Here is a 14,917-nt window from a genome sequence, read left to right on the forward strand (position 1 = left end):
TAATCTATTGGTTGCCAGTCTCCCTCACCCTCCAACTCAAGTTACCTTACTCAAATAAAGAAAAAAGTGATCATATCACTCCCCTGCTTGAGAACCACTGATAACTCCTTATTACCTGTTAAATAAATTCCAAAATACTTAGCATATACTATAAAGCTCTTCACAGTCCCAGGACATCATTTCTATTAAAATCATTTCCAATGACAAATGTTCAGTTGATACAAACATTTTTGAATGAATAATCTCTTAACACTTTTTCCAGTTTATTGAATACTCTATATTCTGGATGCAGCAGCTACAAACCATTTCCTGAATATGTTGTGGTTTTTTGTTTGTTTCATTTTGTTTTGTTTTCTTTTTGCCTCTGTGCTATTGCACGTTAGCCTCTTTATAAAGAAGGACTTTCTTCACTGATGCATGTCTATATGTCCTTTAAGACAGAGCTCAAACATCAATTCCTAGAAATCTTCCTTCATCTTCAAGACATACTTACTTCCTCCTTGAAGTTCTCATAGCACTTTCTACAAATTTCTCCTTAGTAAGTTTAAGATGATGTAATTATGTGTTTCTGCCTCAGTCTCTACTGTATCGTGAGTTCCACAGAGTGGGGACTTTGCCTTATTTATTCTGAAGTTGAATCCCCCCTAGGACACAGCACATTTAAAACTAGTGGTAATTATCAGGTATTTGAAGCTTTTTCAGCTTGTTCAAAATTTGAAAGTTCAGTTACTTTCATTTTAAAAAAAAATTTAAATGAATGTTTTCTAGAATATAATGCCACTTGAGACATGTGAAGGTACTATATTTTAATCATCCCATGCTCAGGTAATTTTTTAGAATATCCATAGAGTGTTCTAGTTTAGATTTCATTCATCTGTAAAATAGTGAGAGTAGAAATTCATAAGCAAATGTTCTTTCTCTATGATTAGTTTGAGAGTTGTTCTCAAAGGCATTGTGGCTTACTTTAAGGGGAAGAGATTATTGGAAGCAAAAAAAAAAAATCATCCTATCTGCGAAAGGTCTTATATTTTGCAGATGTAGTGTAGTCAGTCTCTACTTTTCAAATGTTAACATTACAGAAGTACATTAAAATTGTTTTGTTTAAAACTTCACATTTGTTTTGCCATTGAAAACAAACAAACGTGAAAATGATAACTTCCCCAGCCAGCATGCAAATACAAAAAAAACAAAAAAAAACAGGTTAACCCATAATGTACCAGAAATATCTCTCATCAGTGATTTTAGTACAAGTAATTATCATTTTGTGGGCAAATAGTTTCTGCATTTTATCTTTGGTCTCAAGTAACACTGATTTTCTTTGACAACACAAGTGGGGATTTTCCTAGCACCTACTCAGTTGTAAATACATCATTCATTAGTCAAAATCTGTCAGGCCAGTGCAGTTCAAGATGTGCTTTGAACTGTGATATAATTTATCTGTTAGAGAAAACGGGCTTGAAGTCCTTCTTGCAAGTTGGTACTAATGAAGTAACTGGAGTAAATTTCCCAATGCTTTTGTCTTTCCTATTTCCATCTGTTAAAAAGGGAATTGTCACTTGCCTTCTTCCTGAGAATATAGAGATCATAATTTTTTAGGAAGGTACGGTGAAATGGATGGTAATTTTCAGGTTTTGCAACTTATGAATAAACAAGGTATATATACATATATGTATATGTATGTATTTATACACACACAAATGGTGATGTGCTATGGAGAAAAAGCAAGGAAGGGAATTACAGAGTGTAATAAATGAGGAGGGAGCTGCTTTACAGTTTTTAATAAGGCCATCGATCTCACCAAGAGAGTGATATTTGAGCAAAGACATTTCTTCTCTTTGATTTCTAGAAGGGTGGAAATGAACATTGACTCCCATGCTGCCATGTTAAGACCAGACAAAACCAAACTCAGCCTCACGCATCCCCAGGTTAAAACCACTGGATGAAAAGATATGTTTGGACATGCAAACTGGTAACTTACACTAGATCCTTATTCTGTCTGACATCAGGTCCTCATTTTAACATCATCCTTAATCTGGTCGTAACCTGCCTATCAGTCAGGCTAGTCTATGCTGCAGTAATAACGGATCCAATAGGTTCACCACTACTGATTTATTCCTCACTCAGTTACTTGTTCATTGTGGATCGGCATGGCATTGTTCGTGCTGTCTTCGCTCTGGGAAAAAGGCTGACTGAGCTGGTCCTATCTAGGCTATGTCCAGCCTATGGCAGAGGGAAGGGAGGGCATGGCTACCTCTTCTACTCCCATTTCATCAGCCAAAGCAAGACATTTGTCCAAGCCTGGCCTGAGTGAAGAAAGGAAGTATAATCCTCCCAGAGGGACAGGTGCAACAGGAAGAGGAAGCAAATGGTACAAACACTAATTATATTTCCCACATTTAGCGATTTAATTATATTTCCCTTCAAACTCTGAAAAACGCCATTTTCTACTTCATTACACAGATGCTCTCTTGTCACCACATTCCCGATGTGTCCCTCTTCTCTCAAATCTGCCTGTGTTTCCCCCTACTCTGTTGCCTGTCTTCCTCGTCCAGTTTGCCTGAATGCCAATGATCCTCAAAAATGCAGTTGAGGAAAATCTTTCCCTTTTCCTCCATGGTTAATATACTTAAATACTCCAACCTGTATTGGTCTGCTACAGAATTAAGCACTATGCAGTATGGCTTCAGCTTTATATGGGAATTATATTTGATTCTGGAGATTAGAAATTGTGCCTTTTATGTCATAGGTAGCTCTCAAAGTGCATCTACCATTTGATTAATGAATCAGTTGCTGAAATATTTTATTTAATCATTTCCAGTAAATATTTATGGAAAATAGATATATATTAATTTCAAAATGTGAAGTCACAATTCTTTTTCCCCTGCATGTATTTGAAGAGTGAATTTCAGTCTCCTTCGAGGCAAAAGGTGTCTTTGCTGTGTCTCCAGGTCGTAAAGCTAAGTTATGAGGCGTTTCTATCCCCTACTCCAACTTGCTTAAGCAAAACAACTCCAGTTTTCTTCTTTGATCTGTGTATTTGTCGGCACCTATAAGTTTTCTTTTGAAGATTATGTTCTGTGAAAAATTTTTAGATCACTGTTTTAAAATAAAAATAGAATGAGCCTTACTAAATATGCATTTTTATATAAGACATAGTTTTTTTGATCACCATAGCCTGTTGCGCACCAGCCTTGAGACTGAAGACAAATGAACATATTAATACATCAAAGCTAAACAGAAGATAGGTTGTGTTTTAAGATTAGCTTGATTTTTGAATGTGAGGGCTACTACTCTTCTGCCAGTCTTTAGCCTTGATGAAGTCTCTGATTTATCTCTGTTTCCATTGGAAAAGAACCTTACTTTATTTTAATATGCTTCTTTTCTTTTGAGCTTATGTTGCTTTTGTAAGTTTGAAACATAAAAAAGAAATATTATTTGGTGTCAGAAAGCTTAAATGAACTTTAAATTGTAGAGTGTTTAGTGTAGCAATGTTTGCAAAGAATAAACCATTCACCTACGTAATTGCTGATTTTACAAGTCCTTTGGAAAGTGTCATAATGTATATATTCCTTTGAATTTAAGAGAAAAGCCAAGATTTCCTTATAAAATCTCTGTATTAGAAACTTTAATTATTCTTTACAAGTAAATTATTCCTTACATAAAACATTCTCAAAATGTATTCTCTCAAAGATAAAATTTCCTGAATTCTATTCTCAGCATCAGACATTTATGACCCAAAGAAGCTAACATATGAGAGCCTAGAAAGAGGTTGAGGGTGAAGCTGATTACTATAATCAGCAGACTAAACACAGTAGCCTAATTCTCTTTTGTCCTATGGTAACATTAAAATAATGAAACAGATTTTTTTCTCCTATGGTGAAATTCTACATTGAAGTTGGAAAAAAAAGTAGAAAAGGTGTCCAGTAATGAAATTCATGAAACATTTCACACATAAAATGAAATGTGTCTGATTTGGCAGTTGTGGGGGTCATCTGCTTGCTTTTCTGCTCTTGAAGCCCAAGAACATTCTGACTGTTGACATCCCTTTCATCCCATGGAGAGACCTTCTGGGATAATGTGTTTCATGGTGTAGCTGGAACAGTACGAGCTACCTATTAATTGCTATCATTTTTTATTTAGAAAAATAAACTGACAATAAGAATCATTAGATATTTAAGGGAAAACTACATTTAGATGAACAAAAAGAGTAACTGAAACCAGAAGACTTAGGTATAATTCAGGGAACAGAAGAGACTTTAAAAAGAAGTCTAATTAGTACCCTTAGCAGAATTTGAGAGGATATTATAGCTATAACAGGCTATTATGAAAAAGAGGCAGTCAGAAAACAAGAAATTTCCAGGAAATTAAAAATATGATTAGCAAATTAAAATTTTATTGGACCAACTGATAGACAGAAAGGACATTGTTGAAGCTAAGGATTGTTTTTAATCTTCAAGTAAAATTGAAAATTAACTCCCAACAGTTGAAACAAAGAAAAGGAAATGTAAAATAAAAGAGTTAAGCAGACCAGGAAACAGAGTCAGTAGAGTCAACATCTGGTTAATATAAATGAAAAGACAATGAAAGGCAGAGAATGCAGTTTAATGAAAGAATATTTTTATAAGCTGAATAAATACTCTGTGCTAATTAACCTTGGCTGTGTAACACAGGACTGAACAACTTAGTGGCTTGAAACAGCTACCATTTGTTTAGCTTATGTGACTTGTGATTTGGCTGGTTGGTTCTTTGGGTCTGGGCAAGGTGTGGCTCTTTTACCTGAACTAGCTCATGTGACTCTGGGCAGTGGGAAGATTAGCTGATATAAAATAAACTCATTACGTGACTGGCGGTTGACTGCGATGACAGAAGTAACTGAACACGTGTCTCATCATCCTGCTAACTTTGGCTTGCTCTCTTGGCAGCAGGATTCCTAGGGGCAGCAAGAGTGGAAGATCTAATGCACAGGGTATTTTCAAGGCTCTGATTACTTCCCTTGCCAAAGCAAAGGTCCCAAGGACCAAAGCAAATTACACGGCCAGTCCAGAGAACCAAAAGACTTGGATTTCTGCAGGCGTGCAGAAACTAGGCTATCATTGCACTAAATCCACCCGAGGCATCAGTTATCAGATTAAAAAGTCTAGCAAGCAAGATGGGTAAAAGTGAACTATATGTAAACAAATCTTGGTGAAATTTCAAAATTCTTATGATAAAGGAGAAAATGCTACAGTCTTCTGATGAGGATAAAATAGATTATCTGCAAAGAAATGAAAATCAGGGTAACAGGGTTTTCATCAGCAACACTGGATCCTAGAAGACATCCAAGTGGTATCTTCAAAGACCTAAGAGACAATTTAAATGTAGAATTCTGTATCCAATTTCAGTTATACTCCAGAGGAATGCAAAGATTGATAAGGGATGTCTATATGAAATTATATTGAGTGATAATCAAAAAATTTGGGGGTAAAAGGATAGTATGAAGTACAGGAAAAGTGATGGCTGAATATAACTGGGAAAACAAAGGCAAAAGATATTCCACTGAATCCTGAAACGTTGGAAATTCCACTTCATGGAGGCAGACTTTACTGTTAGTATGAAAATTCCCTCTTTAAGGATCTAAACATACTACCTGATTCTGCCATGAATGATATTTAAATAGGCATAGGACTAGAAATGTGCTTACATTGAATTCTAACTTTTAGAATCAAATTGTATACAGAGCATTAGAGACTATAAATTATTGTCTTGTTGTTATAAAAATAATAATATAATTAACAATAATCAGAAGATGACTGGACAAGGAGATTGTAGGAGGAAGTGTATGTGCAGCAATTCTTCATCTTTCATTGAAGCAGGAATTGATTTCAGGTTGACAAATCAACAAGAGAGTTTAAGTATATATTACTTTCAATTATAAATGGTAACCAGTGGAAGAGCAAAAAATAAAATATAAATGCCAAAAGTTGAGGTAGAGTAAGAAAGAAGAAAGGAATAGATATAAGTACCCTTAATTCCTCATCTACCATAGCAGACAAGCAAAATGCACTGAGCAAAGTAGATACATCAAGGAATAGTATGTTATTTAAAACATTATATAAAATTATACTGGGATATAGCATAATAAATGTGCAAATATTACCTTTATATTTGGAAAAAATATAAAATGTACCATAAAAACACCCTCCTTAATATTTATTAAATTGTAGGACATGTATAAAGTGGGATGTATACATTCATTAGAATGAATGAGGACTGTATGAGAGATGCCCATAATATATTGCTTAGTGAAAGAAGGAAACTGTAGAACAATAAGGGTAGAGGAACCATTTATTTTAGATATGCTTTAATCTGCTTGCTTATCTCACTTTCTGTCTGCCTATGTATAGTGTGTACGTGTGTGTATATAGTGTATATGTGTGTGTGTTTATATGGATGGAAAAATTCAAAGAAGGATAGATAACAGTTCTACGTTGCTGCGTTTCATGTATCTAATAGTTTTTTAAGTAGAACAACCTGAAAACACACAAGTATCCAGGTTTGGTCAGATTTGTCATCCATCCAGTCTAACAGTGGCATCAAGACTCATGTGTTAAAGTCGTAGTTTTCCCTTTTAATGTTAATTATTAAGGGATTTATTTTTAAACATCCTAATTCCTCTGAGTAGTTAATTCTAAAGTTTACATTCCTGAGGCTATTTACGTATTTTCAGTTTAAACCAGCTCTTTGGAGAATGGAATCCTCATGTTACTGTTCAGTATCTAAGGTAGTGTATGCATTTTTTCTAAATTTATTTTGTCTGTGTTATTCCAAAAGAACTCTAGTCAAGCTGCTGACACCAGAACACACCTTAGTTGTACCTGCCCCTTTGTTCATGCTGTTGCCTTACACATTTTAGGTACAACTTTATAAAGGGGGATATTGAAAAATTTCTGTTATGGTTGTCATTATCTACCTTCACAGTAAATATTTACTATGTCTCTGCGATGTTAATACTATATAGCAATATATCAAGGGACAAGAGTAGAATTAATTTATGAAATTAGGGCATACAATTAAGGTGCAGGAGTTATATGCACATATGGGCTATGGATAGAATAATAGATAAATAGGTTCTATTTCAGGCTCTGTTCTTAATGAGTTGTAACCTTAGCAAAGTCCCCTTGAGCCTGTTTTTTTCACCTGTAAAATGAAAGTTACTCAAGATCAGTGTTTTCAAACTTTTACAAAGTAGTATCTCACAGTAAGAAATTCATTTTGCATCACTATACTGTATGCTTGTGTTTGTGTTTACCTGACAGAAAAGTTTCCCAACACAATATTTGCTCTTACTACATGTAATATTCTGGTATTTTCTATTTTGTTTTATTTATTTTTTTAAAAACTCTGCAACTCATTAATGGGTCAGGATTTATAGTTTGAAAAGGACTGAACTAGATATGTTCAAGGTCCATTTTGTCTGAAACATTATTTGATTCCAAGAGTCTAAAAGAATGTCACCTTCATTTTAAAATTTGTTTTTAAAAAAATTAGTCATTATGTAGCATTAAATCAAGATTCATTGGTGTAATAAAATCTAAGTGTATTATGTATTTTAATGTTACTATATGGAGAATCCTATAGTTTTTTTTTTGACATCTTTATTGGAGTATAATTGCTTTATAATGGTGTGTTAGCTTCTGCTGTAAAAGTGAATCAGATATATGTATACATATAACCCCATATCTCCTCCCTCTTGTGTCTCCTTCCCACCCTCCCTATCCCACCCCTCTAGGTGGTCACAAAGCACCAAGCTGATCTCCCTGTGCTATGCGGCTGCTTCCCACTAGCTATCTGTTTTACATTTGGTAGTATATATAAGTCCATGCCACTCTCTCACTTCGTCCCAGCTTACCCTTCCCCATCCCCGTGTCCTCAAGGCCATTCTCTGCGTCTGTGTCTTTATTCCTGTCCTGCCCCTAGGTTCTTCAGAACCACTTAATTTTTTTTTTTTAGATTCCATATATATGTGTTAGCATACGGTATTTGTTTTTCGAATCCTATGCTTTTTAAGACCTTGGGATGATCTGGCTATCCCTTCATGGTAGCTTTCTAATGCTCTGAGAGAGTTTGGCTTTCTTACTGCAAAGGAACTTTGGACACCATGTATTGCTAGAGTATTTGTTTTTCTCTCCACTGTAATATCCCCAAAGCCTAAAACAAGATGTTTATCTTTTTGATAGACAAGCAATTAACTTTTGGGGGGAATTTAAAGGCAGTAAAGCACATCTGTTAGGACATTGGAAATAAATAGGAATTTCTGACAGGCAAACATTATAGCCTTGCATTTGTTATGTTGTAGCTAAAGCTATGTCAGCATTTTTATTATAAACCTGGGGATTATCAGTCTGCATTAAAACTCTTTTTGGACTGAGGCTTATTTAGATTCAGAGCTTGCTCATGAAGAACATTTGCTTTCCTGCACAAAGGAAAGTAGATTTGCTTCTGCTTAACTCTCTAAGAGAGAGATGTGTCTGGGCTGACCATATAATTATATAAATAATAAACATATTTGATTTATTATAAGCTAACTCATTGATTATTAAAGTACATTATTTAATGTAAAGCAATGTGGAAACCGGTTTGGCAGCATAGTAACTGAGTAGGGCTGAAAATAATTGTTTCTGATGAAGTAGTACTGTAATGGGTTTTTGGCAGTTGTCAGATAACTCACCATTATCTGTGCCTTGGTAAGACTGAATACACAGTTCATAAGATCCTCTCCTTAAGATGTTGAAATTTGAGTGGCTGGTGATTTTCTGTCATCCCTATCCTAAAATGTACTCCAAACAGTTTAAAAAATGATTTCAGTTTTAGAAAGAAAGAGGAATAGAACAGTATTTTATTTTTATTCACATTTAAACATGAAGACACTGAAGAAAGTATAATGTTTAACATTAAGAGCATGGGTTTAAACCCTGGGTCTACCAATTTGCAGTGGGTGTCCTGAGAAAATGCCTCCAAGTGTCTGTGCCTCAGATTTTTCGTGTGTAATAAATACTGACAATGATTGTGCCTGTGTCTTTGGGCTGGTGTGAGGTTTAAATGCACTAATCCGTAGAGAGCCTTCAGAATGGTGCCTGGACATATTAAGTGCTCAATAAGTTTTAGGTAGTATTATTACTTGTTTGTTATTAATAGTTTTATATTTCATCATAGGGTCATAAAACCAAAAATTCATTTTTACATTAAAAATCTAACTTATAATTCACTTTTTTATAAAGCAGAAACTAACACACCATTGTAAAGCAATTATACTCCAATAAAGATGTTTAAAAAAAAATCTAACTTATAATGCCATTACATTAAAAATTAAAAAAAAATCATCCAAAGGTTCTAGGTAGGTCTCTCCCATATACTATTTTCTTGTCATTGTTGTTGCTTAATAATACACTTGTGACCTGGTCGTTGCAACTTAATAATTTCAGAAAAAAAAAATGTAGCTCTTATGGAATAAACTCTTGGTCTTTAAGTGTGAGAATTCTGTCTTCCTAGGAGATTCATTTAAAAGTCTTATTCCTGCTGATGTTGCTGACTTTAAAAAAGCATTCCTCTATTATATTGTGAAGTATAGCAAAGGAAAATGCTGTTACATAATGTATATGTCAAGGTATATCAAAATAGTGGTATATTATGTAAGGCTTTCTCCTGCTTCAATTCAGAGGAATGGCAATTTTGTGCTATATAAATAAATTGATTGATAGAAGATAGCAGGAAAAAAACATATCTTGGCTCAGATATGCTTGGCTACACACCATCTCACCTGTATAATATAAGAATGGTGCAGTTACACTTTAGAAACTATGTAGTAAGTATATTACAGGAGGGGGGAAATTATAAATGTACAGGGTATCATGGAACAATTATATACGCATCACTGGGATGTAGTGTGCCTTTTATTCTTTTTATAAATAGTATATGTGGGTTCAAGATGGCAGAATAGAAGGACGTGTGCTCACTCCCTCTTGTGAGAGCCCCAGAATCACAACTAGCTGCTGAACAATCATCGACAGGAAGACACTGGAACTCACCAAAAAAGATACCCCACAGCCAAATAAAAGGAGAAGCCACAATGAGATGGTAGGAGGGGCTCAATCACAATATTATCACAAGAAAATCAAATCCTATAACTGCTGGGTGGGTGACTCACAAACTGGAGAACAATTATACCACAGAAGTCCACCCACTGGAGTAGTGAAGGTTCTGAGCTCCATGTCAGGCTTCCCAATCTGAGGGTCTGGGAACGGGAGGAGGAATTCCCAGAGAATCAAACTTTGAAGGCTAGCAGGATTTGATTGCAGGACTTCGACAGGACTGGAAGAAACAGAGACTCCACTCTTGGAGGGCACACATAAAATAGTGTGTGCATCAGGACCCAGGGGGAAGGAGTAGTGACCCCATAGGAGACTGAACCAGACCTACCTGCCAGTGTTGGAGGGTCTCCTGCAGAGGTGGGGGGCGGCTGTGGCTCACCGCAGGGACAAGGACACTGGCAGCAGAAGTTCTGAGAAGTACTCCTTGGCATGAGCCGTCCTGGAGTGCGCCATTAACCCTACCACAGAGCCTGTAGGGTCCAGTTCTGGATTGCCTCAGGCCAGACAACCAATAGGGAGGAAACTCAGCCCCACCCATCAGCAGACAAGCAGATTAAAGTTTTACTGAGCTCTGCCCACAGGGTAACACCCAGCTCTACCCACCACCAGTCCCTCCCATCTGAAAGCTTGCACAAGCCTCTTAGATAGCCTCGTCCACCAGAGGGCAGACAGCAGAAGCAAGAAGAACTACAATCCTGCAACCTATGGAAGGAAAACCACATTCACAGAAAGATAGGCAAGATGAAAAGGCAGAGGGCTATGTACCAGATGAAAGAACAAGATAAAACCCCAGGAAAACAATTAAATGAAGTGGAGATAGGCAACCTTCCAGAAAAAGAATTCTGAATAATGATAGTAAAGATGATCCAGGACCTCGGAAAAAGCATGGAGGCAAAGATCCAGAAGATGCAAGAAATGTTTAACAAAGACCTAGAAGAAGTAAAGAACAAACACCTAGGAGAATTAGAGAACAAACAAACAGAGATGAACAATACAATTACTGAAATGAAAAATACACTAGAAGGAATCAATAGCAAAATAACTGAGGTAAAAAGAACGGATAAGTGACCTGGAAGACAGAATGTTGGAATTCGCTGCCGTGGAACAGAATAAAGAAAAAAGAATGAAAAGAAATGAAGACAGCTTAAGAGACCTCTGAGACAACATTAAACGCACCAACATTCACATTATAGGGGTCCCAGAAGGAGAAGAGAGAGAGAAAGGAGCCGAGAAAATATTTGAAGAGATTATAGTAAAAAACTTCCCTAACATGGGAAAGGAAATAGCCACCCAAGTCCAGGAAGCGCAGAGAGTCCCAGGCAGGATAAACCCAAGGAGAAACATGCCGAGACACATAGTAATCAAATTGACAAAAATTAAAGACAAAAAAAAATTATTAAAAGCAACAAGGGAAAAATGACAAATAACATACAAGGGAACTCCCATAAGGTTAACAGCTGATTTCTCAGCAGAAACTCTACAAGCCAGAAGGGAGTGGCATGATATATTTAAAGTGATGAAAGGGAAGAACGTACAACCAAGATTACTCTATCCGGCAAGGATGTCATTCAGATTCAACAGAGAAATCAAAAGCTTTACAGACAAGCAACTGCTAAGAGATTTCAGCACCACCAAACCAGCTCTACAACAAATGCTAAAGGAACCTATCTAAGTGGGAAACACAAGAGAAGGCAAAGACCTACAAAAACAAACCCAGAACAATTAAGAAAATGGTAATGGGAACATACATATTGATAATTACATTAAATGTTAATGGATTAAATGCTCCAACCACAAGACACAGGCTCACTGAATAGGTACAAAAACAAGACCCTTATATATGCTGTCTGCAAGAGGTCCACTTCAGACCTTGGGACTCATACAGACTGAAAGTGAGGGGATGGAAAAAGGTATTCCATGCAAATGGAAATCAAAAGAAAGCTGGAGTAGCACTACTCATATCAGATAAATAGACTTTAAAATAAAGACTGTTACAAGAGACAAGGAAGGACACTACATAATGATCAAGGGATCAATCCAAGAAGAAGATATAACCATTATAAATATATATGCACCCAACATAGGAACACCTCAGTACATAAGGCAAATGCTAACAGCTACAAAAGAGGAAATAGACAGTAACACAGTAATAGTGGGGGACTTTATCAGCTCACTTACACCAATGGACAGATCATCCAGACAGAAAATTAATAAGGAGACACAAGCTTTAAATGACATAATAGAGCAGATAGATTTAATTGATATTTATAGGACATTCCATCCAAAGGCAGCAGATTATACTTTCTTCTCAAGTGCACACGGAACAGTCTCCAGGATAGATCACATCTTGGGTCACAAATCAAGCCTTGGTAAATTTAAGAAAATTGAAATCACATCAAGCATCTTTTCCAACCACAATGCTATGAGATTAGAAATAAATTACAGGAAAAATAACGTAAAAAACAGAAACACATGGAGGGTAATCAATGCATTCCTAAATAACCAAGAGATCACTGCAGAAATCAAAGAGGAAATCAAATAATACCTAGAGACAGGTGAAAACGAAAACATGACGATCTAAAGCCTATGGGATGTAGCAAAAGCAGATGTAAGAGGGAAGTTTATAGCAATACAAGCCTACCTCAAGGAACAAGACAAGTCTCAAATAAACAATTTAACCTTACACCTAAAGGAACTAGAGAAAGAAGAACAAACCCAACCCAAAGTTAGTAGAAGGAAAGAAATCATAAAGATCAGGGCAGAAATAATTGAAATGGACACAAAGAAAACAATAGCAAAGATCAATAAAGCTAAAAGCTGGTTCTTTGAGAAGGTAAACAAAATTGATAAACCTTTAGCCAGCCTCATCAAGAAAATGTGGGAGAGAACTCAAATCAATAAAATTAGAAATGAAAAAGGAGAAGTTACAACAGACACCGCAGAAATAAAAAGCATCCTAAGAGACTACTACAAGGAACTCTATGCCAATACAATGGACAACCTGGAAGAAATGGACAAATTCTTAGAAAGTACATCCTTCCAGAAGTGAACTAGGAAGAAATAGAAAATATGAACAGACCAATCACAAGTAATGAAATTGAAACTGTGATTAAAAAACTTCCAACAAACAAAAGTCAAGGACCAGATGGCTTCACAGGTGAATTCTATCAAACATTTAGAGATGAGCTAGCACCCATCCTTCTCAAACTCTTCCTAAAAATTGCAGAGGAAGGAACACTCCCAAACTCATTCTACAAGGCCACCATCACCCTGATGCCAAAACCAGACAACGATACTACAAAAAAAGAAAATTACAGTTCAATATCACTGATGAATATAGATGCAAAAATCCTCAACAAAATACTAGCAGGCAGAATCCAACAACACATTAAAAGGATCATACACCATGATCAAGTGGGATTTATCCCAGGGATGGAAGGATTCTTCAGTATGTGCAAATCAATCAATGTGATACACCATATTAATGAATTGAAGAATAAAAACCATATGATCATCTCAATAGATGCAGAAAAAGCTTTTGACAAAATTCAACATGGATTTATGATAAAAACTCTCCAGAAAGTGGGCACAGAGGGAACCTACCTCAACATAATAAAGGCCATATTTGACAAAGCAACAACAAACATCATTCTCAAGATGAAAAACTGAAACCGTTTCCTCTAAGATCAGGAACAAGACAAGGATGTCCACTCTCGCCACTGTTATTCAACATAGTTTAGGAAGTCCTACCCATGGCAATCAGAGAAGAAAAATAAATAAAAGGAATACAAATTGGAAAAGAAGAAGTAAAACTGTCACTGTTTGCAGATGACGTGATACTATACATAGAAAATTCTAAAGATGCCACCAGTAAAATACTAGAGCTAATCAATGAATTTGGTAAAGTTGCAGGATACAGAATTAATGCCCAGAAATCTCTTGCATTCCTATACACTAACAACAGAAGGTCAGAAAGAGACATTAAGGAAACAGTCCCATTCACCATTGCAACAAAAAGAATAAAATACCTAGGAATAAATCTACCTAAGGAGGTAAAAGACCTGTACTCAGAAAACTATGACACTGATGAAAGAAATCAAAGATGACACAAACAGATGGAGCGATATACCATGTTCTTGGATTGGAAGAATCAATATTGTGAAAATGACTATACAACCCAAAGCAACCTACAGATTCAGTACAATCCCTATGAAATTACCAATGGCATATTGTACAGGACTAGAACAAAAAAATCTTAAAATTTATATGGAAACACAAAAGACCCTGAATAGCCAAAGCAATCTTGAGGAAAAAAATGGAGCTGGAGGAATTAGACTCCCTGACTTCAGCCTATACTACAGAGCTACAGTAATCAAGACAATATGGTACTGGCACAGAAACAGAAATATAGATGAATGGAACAGGATAGAAAGCCCAGAGATAAACCCACACACCTATGGTCAACTAATCTATGACAAAGGAGGCAAGGATATACAATGGTGAAAAGACAGTCTCTTCCATGAGTGGTGCTGGGAAAACTGGCCAGCTACATGCAAAGGAATGAAATTAGAACACTCCCTAACACCATACACAAATATAAACTCCAAGTGGATTAAAGATCTAATTGTAAGACTGGACACTATAAAACTCTTAGAGGAAAACATAGGAAGAACACTCTTTGACATAAATCACAGCAAGATCTTTTTTGACCCACCTCCTAGAGTAATGGAAATAAAAAGAAAAATAAACAAATGGGACCTAATGAAACGCTAAAGCTTTTGCATGGGAAA

At 36.0% G+C, this 14,917-nt stretch overlaps 1 protein-coding gene across 17 annotated transcripts in view; it reads left to right on the plus strand.

Moving 5' to 3' along the window:
• Positions 1-14,917, plus strand: part of PRKN (parkin RBR E3 ubiquitin protein ligase) — a 1,297,158-nt gene that overhangs the window by 85,968 nt on the left and 1,196,273 nt on the right. Inside the window, exon 2 of one of the 17 annotated variants that reach the window (XM_082475592.1) lies at positions 1,847-1,969. The exons of the other annotated variants lie outside the window; for them this stretch is intronic. Coding sequence (XP_082331718.1) covers positions 1,960-1,969 — 10 coding nt within the window. The 5' untranslated portion in view covers positions 1,847-1,959. The remainder of the gene's footprint in view (positions 1-1,846; positions 1,970-14,917) is intronic. 17 annotated transcript variants of the gene reach the window in all.

This window comes from Balaenoptera physalus (genome assembly GCF_965194825.1).
Source record: "Balaenoptera physalus genome assembly, chromosome: 9".
NCBI classification, from domain to species: domain Eukaryota; kingdom Metazoa; phylum Chordata; class Mammalia; order Artiodactyla; family Balaenopteridae; genus Balaenoptera; species Balaenoptera physalus.